The sequence below is a fragment of the Bison bison genome, unplaced genomic scaffold (genome assembly GCF_000754665.1).
Source record: "Bison bison bison isolate TAMUID 2011002044 unplaced genomic scaffold, Bison_UMD1.0 scf7180017863932, whole genome shotgun sequence".
In the NCBI taxonomy this organism is placed as follows: Eukaryota; Metazoa; Chordata; class Mammalia; order Artiodactyla; family Bovidae; genus Bison; species Bison bison.
This window is the reverse complement of record NW_011494504.1, coordinates 338342-360145: the sequence shown is the minus strand read 5'-3', so window position 1 is coordinate 360145 and position 21804 is coordinate 338342. Positions and strand designations below refer to the sequence as shown.

General features: G+C 38.4%; 1 protein-coding gene across 2 annotated transcripts in view; it reads left to right on the top strand.

Annotated features, from left to right (window-relative positions):
- CWF19L2 (CWF19-like 2, cell cycle control (S. pombe)) overlaps positions 1 to 21804 on the top strand; it is a 140007-nt gene that overhangs the window by 25539 nt on the left and 92664 nt on the right. For both annotated transcript variants that reach the window (XM_010833793.1, XM_010833792.1), the window contains exon 6: positions 6114 to 6207. In XM_010833793.1, coding sequence (XP_010832095.1) covers positions 6114 to 6207 — 94 coding nt within the window. The remainder of the gene's footprint in view (positions 1 to 6113; positions 6208 to 21804) is intronic.

The following is a 21804-nucleotide window of genomic DNA, read 5'->3' as shown; positions in this document are numbered from 1 at the left end:
TTCTTCGGCGCTCAGCCTTCTTCACAGTCCAACTCTCACATCCATACATGACCACAGGAAAAACCATAGCCTTGACTAGACGGACCTTTGTTGGCAAAATAATGTCTCTACTTTTGAATATGCTATCTAGGTTGGTCATAACTTTCCTTCCAAGGAGTAAGCATCTTTTAATTTCATGGCTGCAGTCACCATCTGCAGTGATTTGTTCATCACATTCTACACCTGGGAAAGTCTGCCTCATTGCGGGGTTCAGTTAACAGATGCATTTGGTGTCCACTGAAAGAAAAATTCTACTTTAGCCTTCATTAACAATAAAGGTTGGAGAAGGCAATGGCACCCCACTGCAGTACTCTTGCTTGGAAAATCCCGTGGACAGAGGAGCCTGGTGGGCTGCAGTCCATGGGGTCGCTAGGATTCGGATATGACTGACTGACTTCAGTTTCACTTTTCCCTTTCATGCATTGGAGAAGGAAATGGCAACCCACTCCAGTGTTCTTGCCTGGAGAATCCCAGGGACGGGGGAGCCTGGTGGGCTGTCATCTCTGGGGTCTCACAGAGTCGGACATGACTGAAGCAACTTAGCAGCAACAATAAAGGTGATTTTTGTCTTTTATTTCTTTTTCTTTTGTGTGTGTATGTTTGTGTGTGTGTGAGTGAGTGTTTGTTTCTTACCTTGCTCAGAGCCTAGATTGAAAAGAAAGGAGCTATATTTATTGTTCTTTTTTAAAGACCTCAAAATGCTGCCTGCAAATGGAGTCCAAACAGATTGGACTCTTTTCTTTTGGGTGATTTGCACTTCAACCAAAATAGTTAATTACTTTGTGTTTTTCTGCAATTTCCTGTCTCGGAATTTTTGTTCATCTGAATTTTTCTAAGTACATGCCCTCTATGTCTCTATGGCTGCATCTTGTTTATCCTTCAAGGCTTAACTTGATATATATGATGAAATTCTTATTATTTCTCTTGATTGAAATAAATCTCTTCTTCCTTTATGTTTCCATAGTACTTTATTTGTTCCTTTACTTTCTAGTACTTGCAGTTTTCTATAAAGTGCTCTAATTTAATAGTCTTATTTTACTTCCCTTATGAGATTATAAACTTTTTAGAAAACTATATGTGCTGCTTTATTCCTTTTATACATTTGAAAGGGAAGAATATTTAATATTCTTTTACCCATGAATTTATTTTGCTGCCTTGTAAATACCTGGATTTAGTCCTAATGTTTCATAACCTGTAGTAATTTTTGATTTTTGCTTAGGTAAAAATTCAGATTATTGTTCAGGAGTAAATCATCTAGATAATGAGTGAGACTGGCCAGTTTTCAAACATCCACAGACCAGTTTGAGTATGTTATGCCTGGCACATCATGTTAGTCTCTTGTTTCTTTCTTCAGATGATGGTTAGCATTTTAATTTTTTAAAATTTTTGTAATTGGTATTTAAAAGCTTTATTGTGCTTTTACTTTAATTTTATTTTTTATTGAAGTGTGGTTTATATTCATTATTAGTTTCAGGTGTGCAACATTGTGATTCAGTATTTTTGTAGTTTATAAAACAGTGGCTATACTTCCCTGTGCTCTACAATATGTCCTGTAGTTTATTTTGTACATAGTAGTTTGTACATCTTAATTCCCTACCCCTGTTGAACCTCTTGACATTACCTTTCCTTACTGATGACACTAGTTTGTTCTGTGAGTCTGTTTCTGTTATTCATTTATTTCACACATAAGTAATAACTGCAGTGTTTGTCTTTCTCTGCCTTGGCTTATTTCACTAAGCATGATATGCTGTAGGTTCATCCATGTTTTTGCAAATGGCAGAATTTCATTCTTTTCATATAGTTGAGTAATATTCCAGTATGTGTGTGTGTATCACAACTTGTTTATCCATTCATCTATTGATGGATACTTAGCTTTCTTCAATATTTTGACGGTAGTGAACAATTCTGATATGAATATTGGAGTACATATGTCTTTTTGAATTAGTCTTTCATTTTCTTTGAATATATACCCAGGAATGCAATTTCTGGATCATATAGTAATTTTGTTTTTATTTTTTTTGAGGAACATTCATACTATATTCCATAGTGGCTGTCTCAATTTACATTCTTTCCTAGAATGTACTAGGATTCTTCTTTCTCTGCATCACCAACACGTTATTTGTGGTCTTTTTGAGAAAGTGAAGAGGAACTAAAAAGCCTCTTGATGAAAGTGAAAGAGGAGAGTGAAAAAGTTGACTTAAAGCTCAACATTCAGAAAATGAAGATCATGGCATCTGGTCCCATCACTTCATGGGAAATAGATGGGGAAACAGTGGAAACAGTGTCAGACTTTATTCTTTTGGGCTCCAAAATCACTGCAGATGGTGACTGCAGCCATGAAATTAAAAGACGCTTATTCCTTGGAAGGAAAGTTATGACCAACCTAGATAGCATATTGAAAAGCAGAGACATTCCTTTGCCAACAAAGGTCCATCTAGTCAAGGCTATGGTTTTTCCAGTGGTCACGTATGGATGTGAGAGTTGGACTGTGAAGAAAGCTGATCGCTGCAGAATTGATGCTTTTGAACTGTGGTGTTGGAGAAGACTCTTGAGAGTCCCTTGGACTGCAAGGAGATTCAACCAGTCCATTCTGAAGGAGATCAGCCCTGGGTTTTCTTTGAAAGGAATGATGCTAAAGCTGAAACTCCAGTACTTTGGCCACCTCATGTGAAGAGTTGACTCATTGGAAAAGACTCTGATGCTGGGAGGGATTGAGGGCCGGAGGAGAACGGGATGACAGAGGATGAGATGGCTGGATGGTATCACCGACTCGATGGATGTGAGTCTGAATGAACTCCGGGAGTTGGCGATGGACAGGGAGGCCTGGCGTGCTTCGATTCCTGGGGTCGCAAAGAATCGGACATGACTGAGCGACTGAACTGAACTGATGATAGCCATTTTAACAGGTGTGAAGTGACATCTCATTGTGGTTTTGATTTGCAGTTCCACAGTGGTTAGTGATGTTGAGCATTTTGTCTTGTGCGTGTGTGCTAGCTGTGTTTTGGCACACATAGGCGTTTGGAAAAATGTCTATTCAGGTCTTCTGACCGTTTTTTAATTGAGTGGTTTACTTTTTGATATTGAGTTGTAAGAATTGTTTGTATATTTTAGATATTAACCTGTTGTCAAAAATATTATTTGCAAATGATATGACCAATATTTTATTTTAGAGATTGATTCTGTTGATATATTTTATTTCCATGTCATTCCTTTTACTTACTCAGTAGTCTTTCATAATCTAACTCTGCCGTTTTGTAAATTTCCATTCCACTTTTGTTGTTTTTCACTCTTACAAACTATTACAAGCAGTGCTAAATTTCTCCATAGTACATATTTAGAAGTGAAATTGCTAAGTTATGAAGTATGCATGTATTTTCTTTACAGACACTTGCAAAGACATAGTATCTGTGTATTGTCCCTGAACAATGTATGTTTCTTTACCATACTTAGTGTCTGTATTGTCATACTTAATTTTTGTCATGCTGATTAATGTGTAAGAAATTGTATTTTGTGCATTAATATGCATTCCTCTGACTACTAGGGAAGATCTCTTCATTGTTTTCTTCTGTCATTTAGATTTCTCATAGTATGAGCTGCCTATTTATGTTTTCTGTTAATTTTTGTTCTGGGGTTGTCTTTTTCTTACTGATAGTAGTTCTATATATATTCAGTCGTGTGTCTTTTTTATACTTTCAGGTAGTATCTCATAATTAATATTACTTGTCAGTTGTCCACCTCAGTATGTAATTTTAGTCTTTGTTATCCTGTTGAGTATCTGATGCGTATCTCTTTGAGTGTCTGAGAGCACTGGAAGGAATTTCTTGATTGTAGATACTAGGTATGTTATAGTAGACTAAAAAAGGAGGTGACAGAATCTTTTTGTATACACTATAAGAAGTCAAATCATACTACTTAGTTTGTCCCTCCAAGTTAACCTTTAACTAAAATTTTTTGTTTGTTTTTTATTTTTTTCTATTTTTTGGCTTGCAGCACGTGAGATCTTAGTTCTCAGACAAGGGATTGAACTTGCTTACTCTGCAGTGGAAACATGATATCTTAACCACGGAACTGCAGAGAAGTCCCTAACTTAAATTTTGTTCATTGAAGATTCTGTACTTTTTTGTCAGCTCATGAATATGTTTCAAATGCTTTAAAATTTTTATTTTCACCAAACATTTTTGTTTTCAAAGGTTGGTTCATATTACTAGAAACTAACATTTAATTCCTTCTATTCTTTTCTATCCAGTTGCCTTTATTATTTCTAGTAATTGCAATTTTTAGTTCTAAGAAGCATTTTCTGACCCCCTAAGTCAAATTGGATACCCCTAGTATATGTTTCTGTAGTAATTTTATAGTGCTTATCTATATTAATATTGCTGTCTTTCTCCTTTCTCAAGGCCATAATTTCTTTGATGGTAAGAACTATGCCTGGCTTGTTAATTATAGCCTCAGTGCCTAGCATCCCTCATCACTCAATGGAAAAGAGTCCACCTGCAATGCAGGAGATGTAGGTTTTATCCCTGGGTCAGAAAGATCCCCTGGAGAAGGAAATGGCAACCCACTCTAGTATTCTTTCCTGGAGAATCCCATGGGCAGAGGAGCCTGGCGGGCTATAGTCATGGGGTCGCGAGAGTTGGTCATGACTCACGACTAAACCACCACCACCAGTGCCTGGCATAGCGCTTGGAACATGGTAGACTCCCGTGTTGTTACTAGGTTATTATCCTCTCTCTCCTGATTACTGCCACAGTTTTCTGACTGGTTTCCTACCTCTAATGTTGCTCTTCTCCAGTCTTTTGTCCATTCTGAAACCAGTTTGCTCTTTGTATAATACAAAGCTGATCATGTTTATGACTCACCATTGCCCCAGCATGAAGCTCCAATAGCTGTTTCAAGTGGCTCCTGTGACCTAGCCTCTGATTATTGTACAACCTAATCTCTTGTTGCTACTCACTCGTGCTTCTAAAGTTTTATTTAAGTCTGAATTACTGTCTTTCCTAAAACTGCAGTGCTTTTCCTTCCCTCTAGGGTTTTATGAACATGCTTTTATTCTTGTCCTTGGCGCACCTTAATGCTCTCGGTACCCGCAAAAGAAACTGGCTAATTCTTACTCGGTTTTAGGTTTAATACTCCTCATAGTACTTTCTCTAGGAAGTCTTTGATTTGTCAGCATGAGAGGAGTTTGAATTGTATATGGTTTTAGCACTCTGTACTTCTGTCTTCAAAGCACTTGTCAATTACTTGTATATTATCTATACAATATTATATTGTATATTATATATACATTATATATATACAATATATATATACATATATATATACAATATATATACAATATATATATTATCTATATGCCTCACTATCTTATAAGCTAGCAAGGGCTGAGTTAGGGTATTGACTGTTTTATCTTCTGCATCTAACACAGTTCCAATTCATGGTAGGCATTCAGTAAATACATTGAGTGAATGTTAATTTAGACATTATTTCCTCCAAGTTGGAAGAAGTGTGTCTTAAGAGTGTTTTATCAGTTGCTTCGTTTACTATTATTTTCTCCCATTCTGAAGGCTGTCTTTTCACTTTGCTTATAGTTTTCTTCATTGTACAAAAGCTTTTAAGTTTAATTAGGTCCCATTTGTTTATTTTTGCTTTTATTTCCATTACTCTGGGAGAAGGTGAGGGTGGGATGATTTGAGAGAATAGCAATGAAACACGTATATTACTGTATGTGAAATAGATTGCCAGTCCAGGTTCGATGCATGAGACAGGGCACTCAGAGCTGGTGCACTGGGATGACCCTGAGGGTGGGATGGGGAGGGAGGTGGGAGGGAAGTTCAGGATGAGGTACACATGTACACCCATGGCTAGTTCATGTCAATGTATGGCAAAAACCACTACAATATTGTAAAGTAATTAGCCTCCAATTAAAATAAATAAGTTAATTGGGGAAAAAAAAGAGTGTTTTAATATTTCCCTAAGGTTGCAATTGTTAACTGAGTCTCAGATTTTTAATTTATTAATATATTTTATAGTGGGGTTATTTTAAAATTAAAACCTCTAAAAATGTTTTATTCCAGTCCAGACTGCTGGAAAGAGAATTGAATCCATACTGGAAGGATGGTGGGACAGGTCTTCCACCAGAAGACTGTAATGTATCATCAGTCACTAAAGGTATCTTTATATTTTGCTTGTAGCCACATAAACATTTCTTGTTACTTGGTATTCCTAAGGGAATGACCTGAGTCTGCTAGTAGATTGGCAAGATGTATTATGAATTCCAAAAATGAATAACAATCCAAATCAGATTTTGAGATGTATTAAATCTGAATTTTATCACTACTTATTTAAATATTTCTGCTTGATGCTATAATTTTGATCAAGTCTGAAAACATCTGTGTCTGTTTATATATTTGCAAAACAATGATGTATATTGATTTTTTGATGTGAAATTTGTAGTTTTCTATTATGAATATCCATGGATTATTGCTAAAGGTTCAGTTTACATATAGGAAAGCAATGATAAAACATTTGCAGTCTTTTAAGACCTTGTTTAAATTACAAGAACTTGGCAAGATTATTTTACCTTGAATATGGTAGCGAATTGATCAAATATTTTTATACTCAATAACATTTTTATATTTGAGTTTATATTTTGAATGGACTAATGCCAAGCATGGTTCTGTAAAGATATAATTTTGTTTTGGTTTGTTACATTCTGTGTGTGATGTATGCATGCTCAGTTGTATCCAACCCTTTTGTGACCCCATGGTCTATAGTCTGCAGGCTCCTCTGTCCATGAAATTTTCCAGGCAAGAATACTGGAGTGAGTTGCCATTTCTTCCGGGAATCTTTTCAACCCAGGGATTGAACCCACCTTTCTTTTGCCTCCTGCATTGGCAAGCGGGTTCTTTACCACTGCGGCACCTGGGAAGCCCTTTACAAAATGTATAAAGTGTTAAGGTTGTGAAGTTCCATGAAAATAATGTATAAGTATTAAATATGTGATTTCATATCTTCAGAAGTTTTTACTTTGCCACCATTTATAAATTTGTGTTGACCTTAGGATAGTGCTGTTACTTTGCAGCAGATGGACAGAAAATACTTAAGCTATATAATCACACATAATTCAAAAAATACTTATATGCCAATTAAGTGTTACATTGACAACTCAGTGAAAAGTTTAATTAATTACAGTTAACCAAGTATACACATAGTAATATTATAAATTTTTATCTTTTCATCTTAGTGATATCTCAACAGAATGTTCTCTTTCTTATTATACACAGTGTATTTTTATTTTGGCCATTTATCATGTTCCTTTATATTTTATGAGAGATGTCCCTGGAGCCACCTTATAGGTTCCTTTTATTTTGTACTGATATTATTAGTAATTATAGCCTTTTCTTTATTGCCTTTCATCATGGGCAGAAATGTCTCTGCTGGGCTATATAATAATAGCTATAGTCATATAAAGGTGTCTTTGAAATACTGAGTTTTAGAAATTTAAGAGTTTGAGGATCATAGGTTTTCTCAGTGAACCGTTATGTAGGACTGATTAAAGCCTTTACCAATACCTGTTTTCAGAGAACAGTCAATAAGTTCATATATGGGAAAGACTTAGAATTGATAAATCCTGTCCTTGAGTATATGTAGTCAGCAGGTTCTTCACTGATTGAAGACCCAAAATTCTACCCTGAGTAGTATCTTTCAGCTGGCTGATCCAGCAGAATCAAAGGCAGTAGGAGAAAAATGACCTACACAAAGGCTTTAGAGAGCCTGTTTCTGTTCCCTTTCACATCATATTCTCACCATTTCCTTCTCATATTTATTTAGGAGGAAGAATGACAGAAAGCCCCAAATGTCTGTCAGACATTCATATCCCAGAGTTGAAATTAAGCTTTAAAAAATGATCTACAGGGTTGTTTTTTTTTTTTTTTTGCATATGCAGGTAGTGTAGTCATTCTGTTTAGACTAGTGGTAGAGTTGAAACTATAAGACACCTGAAAGTATTAATATTATAAGAGTAATACTAAGTATGTATGTAGAGCTGGTGTTTATATCAAAGGACTTGGACCTTGGAGTTTGACTTCTTGAGATTAGAATTTTGGCATTTCCACTTATTCGTTCTGTGATTTGGGGAATGTTTCCTGACCTCTCTGAGCCCAGTTTAAATGTAGTAGAAAATAATGGTATTTCCTGTCTTATACGGTTATTGTAAGAATTAAATGAGAAAAATCTTTTATCATAGTATCTGCTGCTGCTGCTCATGTCCGACTCTGTGTGACCCCATAGACAGCAGCCCACCAGGCTCCCCCATCCCTGGGGTTCTCCAGGCAAGAACACTGGAGTGGGTTGCCATTTCCTTCTCCAATGCATGAAAGTGAAGTCTCTCAGTTGTGTCCGACTCTTAGCGACCCCATGGACTGCAGCCTACCAGCCTCCTCCATCCATGGGATTTTCCAGGCAAGAGTACTGGAGTGGGGTGCCACTGCCTTCTCCGTCACAGTATCTAGAACATAGTAAATTATAATGATGATGTCAAATAACTGTCCTTCAGATGAAATGTTTTGGGAAGATTTTATCAACAGATTTTTGTGTGTGTGATGATTGAAGTGCCACATACATACAATAATTAATGTTACTCTTGATATTTTTTCCTTAGAGAAAATTAAGTGGAAAAGTAAGCATGTTTTCATTGTTCATACAAAATTATCTTCAGTCATATTTTAGTAATGGGAACATTTGTACAATTTTTAAGTTTACATGGCACATTTTTGTATTAGCTTATTTTCAGTAATAGCCATGCGAGGGTAGCAAAGTAGATGTCCCAATTGATTATAGTTAATATCTAATTTTCAGGAAACTAAGACTGAAATTGGTCAAGTTATTTGCCTATAGTCATGTGAGTACTACTTAAACCCAGCTTTTCTTTCTAATTCTAATATAGGGTTAGTTACTCTAAATTTTCATTAGAGGACTTTGTTACTATGTAGTGAGTAAAAATTCTTGCTTTAAATCTCTGTATTTTTGTTCATCGAATCGAGTTTTTCCCTCTTCATTTTTTGGCTTTCTCTTATAGAACCTTTTGAGAAAAAATTTAAAAGGTAATTTAAATCAACTGCCTTATTTTACAGATAGACAAAGTTTGAAGGCGTTAATGACTTGCTTACAACTGTTTAGTAATAACAACAAGACTAAAATCTAGGTCTCCTGGTACTGAGTTTATTGCTACTTTCATATTATTCTGTCTTCTGAGAAAAATGAGGATATGGCACCCCACTCCAGTACTCTTGCCTCTTCAATTTTTTTCAGAAAGTTTGAGATCAATAAGTGTTTACTCTTTTCTAAATGTTGCATAGAATTCACTGTGAAACCATGTGGTCCTGGGCTTTTATTTGTTGGAAGATTTTTAATCACAGTTTCAATTTCATTACTTGTGAATCTTCTGTTTATAATTCTATTTCTTCCTGATTCAGTCTTGGATGGTTGTACCTTTTTAAAAATCTGTCCATTTCTTCCATGTTGTCCTTTTTATTGGTTTGCAGTTGTTGTATTCTTTGTATTTCTGCAGTGTCAGCTGTAACTTCATTTCTCATTTCTAATTTTACTGATTTGAGTCCTCACTTTTTTTCTTGATGAGTCTCAATGAAGGTTTATCAGTTTTATCTATCTTCTCAAAGATCCTGGCTTTTTATTTCATTGTTCTTTGCTATTCTTTTCTTTGTTTCTATTTCAGTAATTTTTGTTCTGATCTTTATAATTTCTTTCTACTAACTGTGGGTTTTGTTTGTTCTTTCTCTTGTAGCTCCAAGTATAAGTTTAGGTTGTTTGAGATTTTTTTTCTTGTTCCTTTAGGTGAGATTGTATTGCTATAAAGTTCCCTCTTAGAACTGCTTTTGTTGCATTACGTGGATTTTGACTACTCATGCTTTTGTTGTCATTTGTTTCTAGGTTTTTTGATTTCATCTTTTATTTCTTCTGTGATCCACTGGCTATGCAGTTGCACATTGTTTAGCATCTATATGTTCGTGTGTTGTACAGTTTTTTCCCTCCTGTAATTGATTTCTGATTTCATAGCATTGAGGTTGGAAAGGATGCTTGATATGATTTTAGTTTTCTTAATTTTACCAGGGTTTGATTTATGACCCAAGCTATAGTCTATCCTGGAGAATGTTCCATATGCACTTGAGAAGAAAGTATACTCTGCTGCTTTTGGATAGAATATCCTATAAGTATCAGTTAAAACTATCTGGTCTAATATTTAAAGCTTTTTGTTTCCATATTAATTTTCAGTCTGGATGATCTGTTCATTAGTGTAACTGGGATATTGACGTCCCCCACTATTGTTGTGTTACTGTTGATTTCCCCTCTTATGGCTGTTAGCACTTGCCTTATGTATTAAGGTGTTAGACGCATAAATATTTACAGTTGTTATATCTTCTTCCTGGATTAAACCCTTGATCATTATGTACCGTCTTTCCTTATCTCATGTAAACAGCCTTCATTTCACAGTCTATTTTGTCTGATATGATTATTCCTACTCCAGTTTTATTTTGATTTCCATTTGCACGGATTACCTTTTGCCATTCCCTCACTTTCCATTTGCTTGTCTATAGGTCTGAAGTGTGTCTCTTTTAGACAGGTTATATACAGATTTTGTTTTTGTGTCCATTCAGCTGTGTCTTTTGGTTGGAGTATTTAATCCATTTACCTTTAAGTTAATTTTTGATATGTATGTTTCTCCTGCCATTTCCTTAATTGTTTTGAATTTGTTTTTGTAAGTCTTTTTTTTCTCCCTTCCTCATTTGTTCTCTTATGTTTCTTGCCTAGAGAAGTTCCTTTAGCAGTTGTTGTAAAGCGGGTTTGGTGGGGCTTTATTCTCTTAGCTTTTGCTTATCTATAAAGCTTTTGATTTATTGAATGTGAATGAGACTGTTGCTGGGTAGAGTATTCTTTGTTGTAGATTTTTTTCCTTTCATCACTTTAGATATATCCTGTCAGTCTCTTGTTACCTGCAGAATTTCTCCTGAAAAATCAGCTGATAACCTTATGGGGATTCCCTTATATGGTGTTTGTTGCTTTTACCATTTTTTACTTTGTATTTAATTTTTGTTAGTTTGATTAATATGTGTCTTGTGTTGATTCTTGGGTTTATGCTGTATGGGACTCTCTACATTTCCTGGACTTGGGTGACTGTTTCCTCTCCCATGTCTGGGAATTTTTTGACTGTATCTTCAGATATTTTCTCAGATCCTTTCTCTTTTTCTTCTTCTGTTGGGACCTATTTAATTTGAATTTTGGTAGATGTAATGTAGTTTCAGAGGTCTCTTGAGAGTGTATTCTTTTCATTCTCTTTTCTGTATTGTGTTTTGTGCCAGAGATTTCCAGTATTCTGTCTCCTGGGTTACTCATCTGTTCTTCTGCCTTAGTTATTTTGCAATTGATTCCTTCTAGCGTATTTTCAATTAGGTTTTTGTCTTACTCATTTCTGTTTAGTCTTTAGGTTAAAATTTCCTTGTACCTTCTTGATCCTTGCCTTCATTCTGTTTCCAAGATCTTTGACCACCTTCACTTTCATTACTGTGAATTATTTTTCAGATAGATTGCTTATCTCTTCTTCATTTAGTTGTTCTTGGATGTTTCAATCTTGCTACATCATGTCATCATATTTCGTTGTCATCTCATTTTTTCTAGCTTACTGTTTGTTGTCTCCTTTCTGCAGGTTTCCAGTGGCAGTTCCTCTTGCTTCTGTAGTTTCTTTCCTGGTGGGTGTGGTTTCTCCAGAGGCTTATGCCTTTATATTTTTAATCTGAGTTTGATTTGCCTTGGAAACCTTGGAAACAACAGAATGATCTCTGTTTATTTCTGAGGCAAACCAAGTAATCCAAGTCTATGCCCCACCGCTAATGCTGAGGAAGCTGAAGTTGAATGGTTCTATGAAGACCTACAAGACCTTCTAGAACTAACACCCAAAAAAGATACCCTTTTCATTATAGGGGATGGAATGCAAAAGGAGGAAGTCAAGAGATACCTGGAGTAACAAGCAAATTTGGCCTTGGAGTAGAAAATGAAGCTGGTAAAAGGCTAGTAGAGTTTTGCCAAGAGAACACACTGGTCATAGCAAACATGCTCTTCCAACAACACAAAAGAAGACTCTACACATGGACATCACCAGATGGTCAGTACTGAAATCAGATTGATTATATTTGCAGCCAAAGATAGAGAAGCTCTATACAGTCAGCAAAAACAAGACTGGGAGCTGACTGTGGCTCAGATCATGAATTCCTTATTGCAAAATTCAGACTTAAATTAGAAAGTATGGAAAACCACTAGGCCATTCAGGTATGATCTAAATCAAATCCCTTACAGTGATACAGTGGCAGTGACAAGTAGATTTAAGGGATTAGATTTGATAGACAGAGTGCCTGAAGAACTATGGATGGAGATTTATAACATACAGGAGGCAATGATCAAGACCATCCCCAAGAAAAAGAAATGCAAAAAGGCTAAATGGTCGTCTGACGAGGGCTTACAAATAGCTGAGCAAAGAAGAGAAGCGAAAGCCAAAGGAGAAAAGGAAAAATATACCCATTTGAATGCAGAATTCCAAAGAATAGCAGGGAGAGATAAGAAAGCCTTCCTCAGTGATCCCTGTAAAGAAATAGAGGAAAACAATAAAATGGGAAAGACTAGAGATCACTTCAAGAAAATTAGAGATACCAGGGGAACATTTCATGCCAAGATGGGCTCAATAAAGGACAGAAATGGTAGGGACCTGACAGAAGCAGAAGATATTAAGAAGAGGTGGCAAGAATACACAAAAGAACTATACAAGAAAGATCTTCATGACCCAGATAACCACGATGATGTGATCACTCACCTAGAGCCAGACATCTTGGAATTTGAAGTCAGTGGGCCATAGGAAGCATCACTACGAACAAAGCTAGTGGAGGCGATGGAATTCCAGTTGAGCTATTTCAAATCCTAAAAGATGATTCTGTGAAATTGCTATAGACAGCATGCCAGCAAATTTGGAAAACTCAGCAATGGCCACAGGATTGGAAAAGGTCAGTTTTCATTCCAGTCCCAAATAAAGACAATGCCAAAGAATGTTCAGACTACTGCACAATTGCAGTCATCTCACATGCTAGCAAAGTAATATTCAAAATTCTCCAAGCCAGGCTTCAGTAGTAGGTGAACTGTGAACTTCCACATGTTCAAGCTGGATTTAGAAAAGGTAGAGGAACCAGATATGAAATTGCTAACATCTATTGGATCATTGAAAAGGCAAGAGTTCCAGAAGAACATCTACTTCTGCTTTATCAACTTTGTGTGGATCCTTGTGTGGAGCCTTTGTGTGGATCACAACAAACTGGAAAATTCTTCAAGAGATTGGAATTCCAGACTATCCTACCTGCCTCCCAAGAAACCTGTATGCAGGTCAAGAAGCAACAGTTAGAACTGGACATGGAACAACAGGCTGGTTCCAACTTGTGAAGTGAGTGCATCAAGACTGTATGTTGTCACCCTGCGTATTTAACTTATATGCAGGATACATCATACGAAATGCCAGACTAGCTGAAGCATAAGCTGGAATCAAGATTGCCAGGAGAAATATCAATAACCTCAGATATGCAGATGACACCACCCATATGGCAGAAATCCAAGAAGAACTAAAGAGCCTCTCGATGAATGTGAAAGGGGAGAGTGAAAAAGTTGACTTAAAATTCAACATTCAGAAAACTGAGATCATGGCATCCAGTCCCATCACTTCATGGCAAATAGGTGGGGAAACAATGGAAACAGTGACAGATTTATTTTTTGGGGCTCCAAAATCATTGCTGATGGTGACTGCAGCCACGAAATTAAAAGATGCTTGTTCTTTGGAGGAAAAGCTGTGACCAACCTAGACAGCATATTAAAAAGCAGAGACATTACTTTGCCAACAAAAAAGTCCATGTAGTCAAAACTGTGGTTTTCCCATAGTCGTGAATAGATGTGAGAATTGGATCAGAAAGAAAGCTGAGCACCAAAGAATTGATGCTTTTGAACTGCGTTGTTGGAGAAGACTCTTGAGAGTCCCTTGGACTTCAAGGAGGTCAAAGTGGTCAATCCTAAAGGAAATCAGTCCTGAATATTCATTGGAAGGACTGATGATGAAGCTGAAACTACTTCTTTGGCCACTTGATGGAAAGAACTGACTCATTGGAAAAGACCCTGATGCTGGGAAATACTGAAGGCAGGAGGAGAAGGGCATGACAGAGATTGAGATGGTTGGATGGCATCAGCGACTCAATGGACATGAGTTTGAGTAAGCTCCGGGAATTGGTGATGGACAGGGAAGCCTGGTGTGCTGCAGTCCATGGTGTCGCAAAGAGTCGGACACTACTGAGCAACTGAACTGAACTGAACTGTAGTAATTGGAGCCTGCCTTTGATATTGAGTGGGCCCTCCTAGTTGCTCTGTCACTGTCACTGCCCTGTCACGGGCAAGGTTTCCTCCCTAGTTTTTAAAGTGGAATTTCCGAAATCTGTTTCCCAGCTGTAATTCTGATCTGCTCTGTGATGTAGGCAGGATTAGAGCACTCCGCTTGTAGGGAAGCCTCTGAATTTTACTCTTTTGGAGCTGTTCACCTGTTATTTTACTCTGTTGTGTCCCCTTTCAGCTGTTTTGTGTGCTCACAACTTGCACTCTTGTGGGTGCTGCTCTGGGTCCCGCCTTAACTGTAAGTATGCCTGCAATTGGCCCTGGTGACTCTTCAGGTGTTGTTTCACATGTCCTCCAGCACGGGTCCGCTGAAGTTAGGTATCAGTGCTGCAGTAGTCATTCAGCTGGTCACACTGTGAGCTGTGGAGGCAGCTCGGGCTCTGGTTTGTCCCTATCTTCACATGTACCTGTCTACAGAGTTCACAGCTGCTGTAGCCCATCCCAGTTGCAAAGTACTTGTTGTTCTTTTGGATGTTTCACTGGGGCTGAATTTACGAAGCTGTCAGTGGAGGTGTAACTTCGCAGTTCGCACAGCCTTGAGGAGAGGTTTCAACTCATCTTTTTCAGTTATATAGCTCCTGGGGTTTCCCCTGGATCAGGAAATGGCAACCCACTCCAGTACTCTTGCCTGAAAAATTCCATGGATGGAGGAGCCTGGTGGGCCACAGTCTATGGGGTCGCAAAGAGTTGCACACGACTGAGTGACTTCACTTCCTGGGGCTTAGCTGTGGTTTTCAGCCCCTCCTCTGGGTGAATTTCCTAGTGTGTGTGTGTGTGTGTGTGTGTGTGTGTGTGTGTGTGTGTGTTTGGTGGGGGTGGGGGTTGTGCTATCTGTGCCCTTCTGTGATAGTGAGGTAGATCCCTGGACCCACTCGAAAATTTCCTAGTAATGAGGATTTTTTGTGTGCTCCCCAGACAACAGGGCAACTCTTGGTCCTGATAATGGATTTCCTAGTGGAGGCTAGTTACCTGCACCCTCTTGGGACAGTAAGGCAGGTCGTAGCACCCACTGGTGGACTTCCTAGCAGGAAATGTCCCTGCCTTACCAGGACAGCAGAGTGGATTCTGACATCCACTGATGGATTTCCCAGTTTTGAAAGCTATCCATGCCATGCCAGGACAGAGGGGCAGGTCCTTGTACCCAATGACGGATTACGTAGTAGAGAGATCTGTCTGTACACTCCTGGGACAGTTGGGTGGGTGTCAGCAACCACTGACGTTTCCCATGTGGAAGCTTCATGCATTATCACAGGACAGCCTGGGCAGGTCATGGGGCCTGCTGGTGGAATTCTAGTAGCTGGATCGTGCCCTTCTCGGTCAGCTGGGGTTGATCCTGTGTCCCCCACCCCCAGGAGAATTCCTCGTAGGTAAAGCTGTTTGTGCCCCTCCAGCCCAGTAGGGGTGGATCCTGTGACCTGCCTGTGGAAATATTTGTTATGGAAGCCGGCCACGCCCTTTCAAGTTAGCAGGGTGAGTCCTAGGGCCCCTGGTGGAACTGCTAGTGGCTGGATCTCTCTGTGCTTTTCTGTGTCAGCAGGGGCAGGTTCTATGCCTCGCTGGCAGGACCTCTGGTTGGGGAGCTGTCTGTGCCCTCCTGGGACAGCCTGGGCAGGTCCCGGGCCCTCTGGGGGAGCTCCCAGTGGCTGAGTGTCTGTGCCCCTCTAGGTCAGTGGAGGCGGGTCCCGGGCCCTCTGGGGGAGCTCCCAGTGGCTGGAGTGTCTGTGCCTCTGTAGGTCAGTGGAGGAAGGTCCTGGGGCCCACTGGTGGAATTTCCAGTAGCTCAGTCTTCTGTGTCATCTAGTGGGGTTTCTAGTTTTGGAAGCTGTCTGTGCCCTTCCAGCTCTTCATGGGCAGGGCTTGGTGTCTGCCTGTGGGCCTGAAAGAGGTATCCATGCCCACCTCGAGCCCAGGATGGCAGCGGCGGTGATTCACACCCACACAAAGAGCCCCTGTAGGTGAAGTCCTGTTGCTTGGGAGTGCTCACAGGAAATGAAGCTTTTATGGTGATCCCGCTTCTCTCTCCCTCCCTCTCCCAGTGAGGGTGTCTTGCCTCTTTGATGAGCCCAGGCTTCTTCCTAGTACACCCTCAGTTGCCATGGCCTGAACTCTTCAGGCTGTTTCTGCACCTAAGCTTTGTCCTCTCCCTGGGACGGAGCTTCAGAGTCTGATCTTTACGTAGCACTTGAGCCCCATCCTTACTGACAGAGGAGCATCTCAAGTTAAGGAGCATAGGCTGGTGGTGCCTTCCACAAGCCAGTTGCTGCTCTCTTATTTTTAGGCTCCAAAAGCTCCCCCTCTATCCAGTCTAATTTCTTCGCTGGTGAGGAGCCTTTCCAAGGTGCGGGAACCTTTCCTCCTTCACAGTTCTCTCCCTGGGGTGCAGGCCTGATTTCTTCTTTTTCTTTTTCCTTTTGTCCTACCCAGTTGCATGTAGGTTTTCCTTGTCTTTTTGGAGGTCTGAGGTCTTCTGTCAGTGCTCAGTAGCTTTCTCTGAATAGTTCCACTTGTAGGTATATTTTCAAATGTATTTTCAATGTTTCTGTGAAGGGAGTTTAACTGTTTCCTATTCTCCCACCATTTTGAGCCCCGCCTCAGGAGTTCATTCAATATTGATTATTTTGAATTAAAGTTACTTGAGAAAGAGCTGATATAAGAAGGCCACTTTGACCCCTCCTCTCTGCCTTCCTGAAAGCAGGGAATAAATCTCATAAAAGATGCACTCCTTGTATCTTGAGGTAGAAAGAAATTCTTATCACCAGAGATAGGGAATTTCAGGCCAAAAAGCCAATCAAACAGACCTTGTCACTCGTTCCTTCTTGTTAATAATTTGAGTTTTTTATTTTCGGCTATCCTGGGTCTTTGTTGCTGTGTGTGGGCTTTTTCTAGTTGAGAGTGAGGGCTCCTCTCTAGTTGTGGTGCACGGGCTTCTCGTTGTGGTGGCTTCTCTTGTGGACCACTGGCGTGGTGCGTGGGCTTCAGTAGTTGTGGCACGCGGACTCAGCAGTTGAGTTTCCAGGCTCTGGAACACACGGTCAATAGTGTGACACGTGGGCTTAGTTGCTCTGTATTATGTGAGATCTTTCTGGATTAAGAATCGAACCCATGTCTCCTTCATTGGCAGGTAGATTCTTTACCACTGAGCCACCAGGGAAGCCCTTCTGCTTTCCAATGTTGTATTACTTTCTTTCTAAAATGAAGTGAATCAGCTATATTTACAGATATATTCCCTCCCTCTTGAACTTCCCTCTGTCCATCCCATCCAGGTAGGTCATCACAGAGCACTGAGCTGAGCTGCCTGTGCTATACAGAAAGTTCCCACTATCTATCAATTTTACGCATGGTAGTGTATTTATATCGAACCTAATCTCCAATTCATCCCACCTTCCCCTTCCCCTTGTGTGGCCACGTGTCCTCTCTGTCCTATGTTTCTGTTCCTGCCCTGCAGGTAGGTTCATCTGTACCATTTTTCTGTATATCCACATACATGTGTTAATATACGATATTTGTTTTTCTAACTTGCTTCATTCTGTATGAGACTTTAGATACAGCTGCATCTCTACAAATGAGCCAGTTTCGTGGCTGAGTAGTATCCATTGTGTGTGTACCACGTCGTCTTTATACAGTCGTCTGTTGATGGGCATCTAGGTTGTTTCCACGTCCTGGCTGTTGTAAATAGTGCTACAGTGAACAATGGGGTACATGTTTCTTTTTAAATTATGGTTTTCTCAAGATATATGCCCCATAGTGAGATTGCTGGGTCATATGGTAGTTCCATTTTTCGTTTTTAAGAAACCTCCATACCATTCTCCACTGTGGCTATATCAATTTACATTCCTACCAACAGTGCAAGAAAGTTCCCTGTTCTCTGAATCTTTTCCAGCATTTATTATTTGTGGATTTAAAAAAAAAATTTATTCTTTTGTTTTATTTTTTTATCTTTTGTTTGTTTATTAGTTTTTTGTTTTGTTTTTTATTCTTTTGTTTGTTTGTGGATTTTGTGATGATGACCATTCTGACCAGGATGAGGTAATAACCTCATTGTAGTTTTGATTTGCATTTTTCTAATAATGAGAAATGTTGAGCATCATTTTATGTGCTTTTTAACCATCTGAAGGTCTTCTTTGGAGAAATATCTATTTAAGTTTTCCACTCTTTTTTTGATTGGAATTTTTTTTTTTTATATTGGGCTGCATGAGAAGTTTGTATATTTTGGAGATTAATCCATTGTCAGTTGCCTCATTTGCATATATCATTTCCCATCCTGAGATTCTTCTCTTTGTTTTGTTCATGGTTCCCTTTGCTGTGCAAAATATTTGAAGTTTAATTAGGCCAATTAATTTATTTTTGTTTTATTTTAATTATTTTAGGAGATGAATTGAAAAAGATACTGCTGCAATTTTTGTCAGAGTGTGTTCTCCCTATGGTTCCCTCTAAAAGTTTTATAGTATTTGACCTTACATTTAGGTCTTTAATCTGTTTTAAGTTTTCTTTTGTGTATGGTGTTAGGGTATGTTCCAGATTCTTTCTCTTGCAGGTAGCTGTTCAGTTTTCCCAGTGCCAGTTATTGAAAAGGGTGTCTTTCTGTTGTTGTATATTCCTGTTTCCTTTGTCATAGATTAGATGACCATATGTGGGTGGGTTTACCTCTAGGCTTTCTATCCTGTGCCATTGATCTGTATGTCTGCTTTTGTGCCAGTACCACACTGTCTTGATGACTGTAGCTTTGTAGTATAGTCTGAAGTCAGTCAAGTCTGAAGTCAGCCTGTAGTATAGCCCGATCCCTCCAGCTCCATTTTTCTTTCTCAAGGTTTGTTGGCTGTTTGTGATCTCTTTTGTTTTCATACAAATTGTAAAATATTTTGTTATAGATCTGTGAAAAACGCCATTGGTAGTTTAATATGGATTTCATTGAACCTGTAGATTTGTGATATAGTCATTTTCACAATATTGATTCTTCCAATCCATACACCAGAAACATGGTGTATCTCTCTATCTGAGTCATCTTTTATTTCTTTCATCAGAATCTTGTAGTTTTCAGAGTATAGGTCTTTTACCTTTTTAGATTGGCTTATTCCTAGGTATTCTTTTACTTTTTTTGTGGTGATAAATAAAATTGTTTCCTTAATTTCTCTTTCTGATCTTTCTTTGTTAGTGTATAGATATGCATACAAGAGATTTCTGTGCAGTAATTTTGTATCCTGCATCTTTATCAAATTCTAGTAAATTAATTAGTTCTAGTAGTTATCTGGTGGCATCTTTTAGGATTTTCTGTGCATAGTACCATGTCATCTGCAAACAGTGAATTTTACTTCTTTTCCACTTTCAGTTCAGTTCAGTCATTCAGTCATATCTGACTCTTTGCAACCCTGTGGACTGTAGCATGCTAGGCTTCTCTGTCCTTTACCATCTCCCAGAGCTTGCTCAAACTCAGGACCGTTGAGTTAGTGATGCCATCTAACCATCTCATCCTCTCTCATCCCCTTCTCCTCCTGCCTTCAATCTTTCCCAGCATCAGGATCTTTTCTAATGAGTCAGCCCTTCGCATCAGGTGACCAAAGTATTGAAGCTTTCAATTTCAATTTCTTTATTTCTTTTTCTTTGATAGCTGTAGCCAGGACTTCTAATACTATGTTGAATAAACATGGTAAAGTGGACATACTCGTTGTGTTCCTGATCTTACTGAAAATGCTTTCTACTTTTCACCTCTGAGTATGATGTTATCTGTAGGTTTGTCCTATATGGCCTTTATTATTTTGAGGCAGGTTACCTCTAAGCCCACTTTTTGAGAGGTTTTTTTTTCCTTAATCATAAAAGTGTGTTGAATTTTGTCAAAAATTTGTTTCGCATCTATCGAGATAATCATGTGGTTTTTATTCTTAAGCCTATTAATACAGTGTATCACATTGACTGATTTGTGTATATCGAGTAATCCTTACATCTCTTGGATAAATCCCATTTGATCATGATGTATTAATCTTGTAATGTATTGTTGGATTATGTTTGCTAGAAGTTTGTTGAGGATTTTTGCATCTGTGTTCATCAGTGATATTGACATGTAATTTTGGATTTTTTTGTGAGATCTTTGGTTTGATATCAGAGTGATGGTGGCCTTTTAGGTGAGTTTTGGAGTGTTCCTTCCTCTAATTTCCCGAGTTTCAGAAGAGTCGGTTTTGTCTCTTCTCTAAATGTTGGATAGAATTTGCCATACTTTCATTTTCAATTCTTTCAATTGATCTGTTCATATTTTCTGTTTCTTCATGGTTCAGTCTTGGAAGGTTGTATCTTTCTAAGAACTTGTTCATTTTTTTCTAGATTGTCCATTTTCTTGACCTATGGTTGCCTACAGTAATCTCCTGATCCTTTGCATTTCTGTGGTGTCAGTTGTAATTTCTCTGTTTTCTTTTTTAATTTTATTGATTTGAGTCCTTTCTCTTTTTTTCTTGATAATTACATCACTAATTTTGTATTACTTTGATAATTACAAGGGCCTGGCTAAAGGTTTGTCAGTTTTGTTTATCTTCCCAAAGAACCAGCTTTTAGTTTAAATGATTTTTGCTATTGTTTACTTCATTTCTGTTTCATTTATTTCTGCTCTGATTTTTATAATTTTTTTATTTCTATTAACTTTGGATTTTTTCTTCTTTATCTGGTTGCTCTAGGTATAAGATTAATTGTTTGAGATTTTTCTTGTTTCTCTTGGTAGGATTGAATTGCTGTAAGCTTCCCTCTTAGGACTGCTTTGCTGTATCCCATAGGTTTTGGGTTGTTGTATTGTTGTTGTTGTTGTTGTTTTTCTGTATATTTTTTGGTTTCCTCTGATTTCTTCAGTGATCTCTTGGTTATTTAGTAGCATATTGTTTGGCCTCCATGTGTTTGTGTTTTTGACATTTTTTTTTCTTGTAATTGATTTCTAGTCTCATAGTGTTGTGGTTAGAAAAGATGCTTGATATGATTTCAGTTTTCCTAAATATTCAAGGGGCCTTCTCCTGATGTGGTAACCTCTCCTCTTCTTCAGCCACTCCCCCACCCCCACTCCACCACCCCAAGATTATGGATTCCATCTTGTTTCCTCTTTTGTTTTATGTCTCTTTCTCTCCATCCTATCTGGTCATTTGGGGATCTTTTCTTGTCTTTTAATGTATCCAGGATCCTCTGCTAATGTTCAGCATGTGGTGTGTTCAAATTGTTTCATTTGTAGATGTGATTAGTGATGTGCTTGTGGGAAGAAGTGAACCTCAGGTCCTTCTATTCCAGCATCTTGACTGGTCTCATCTCCTTATA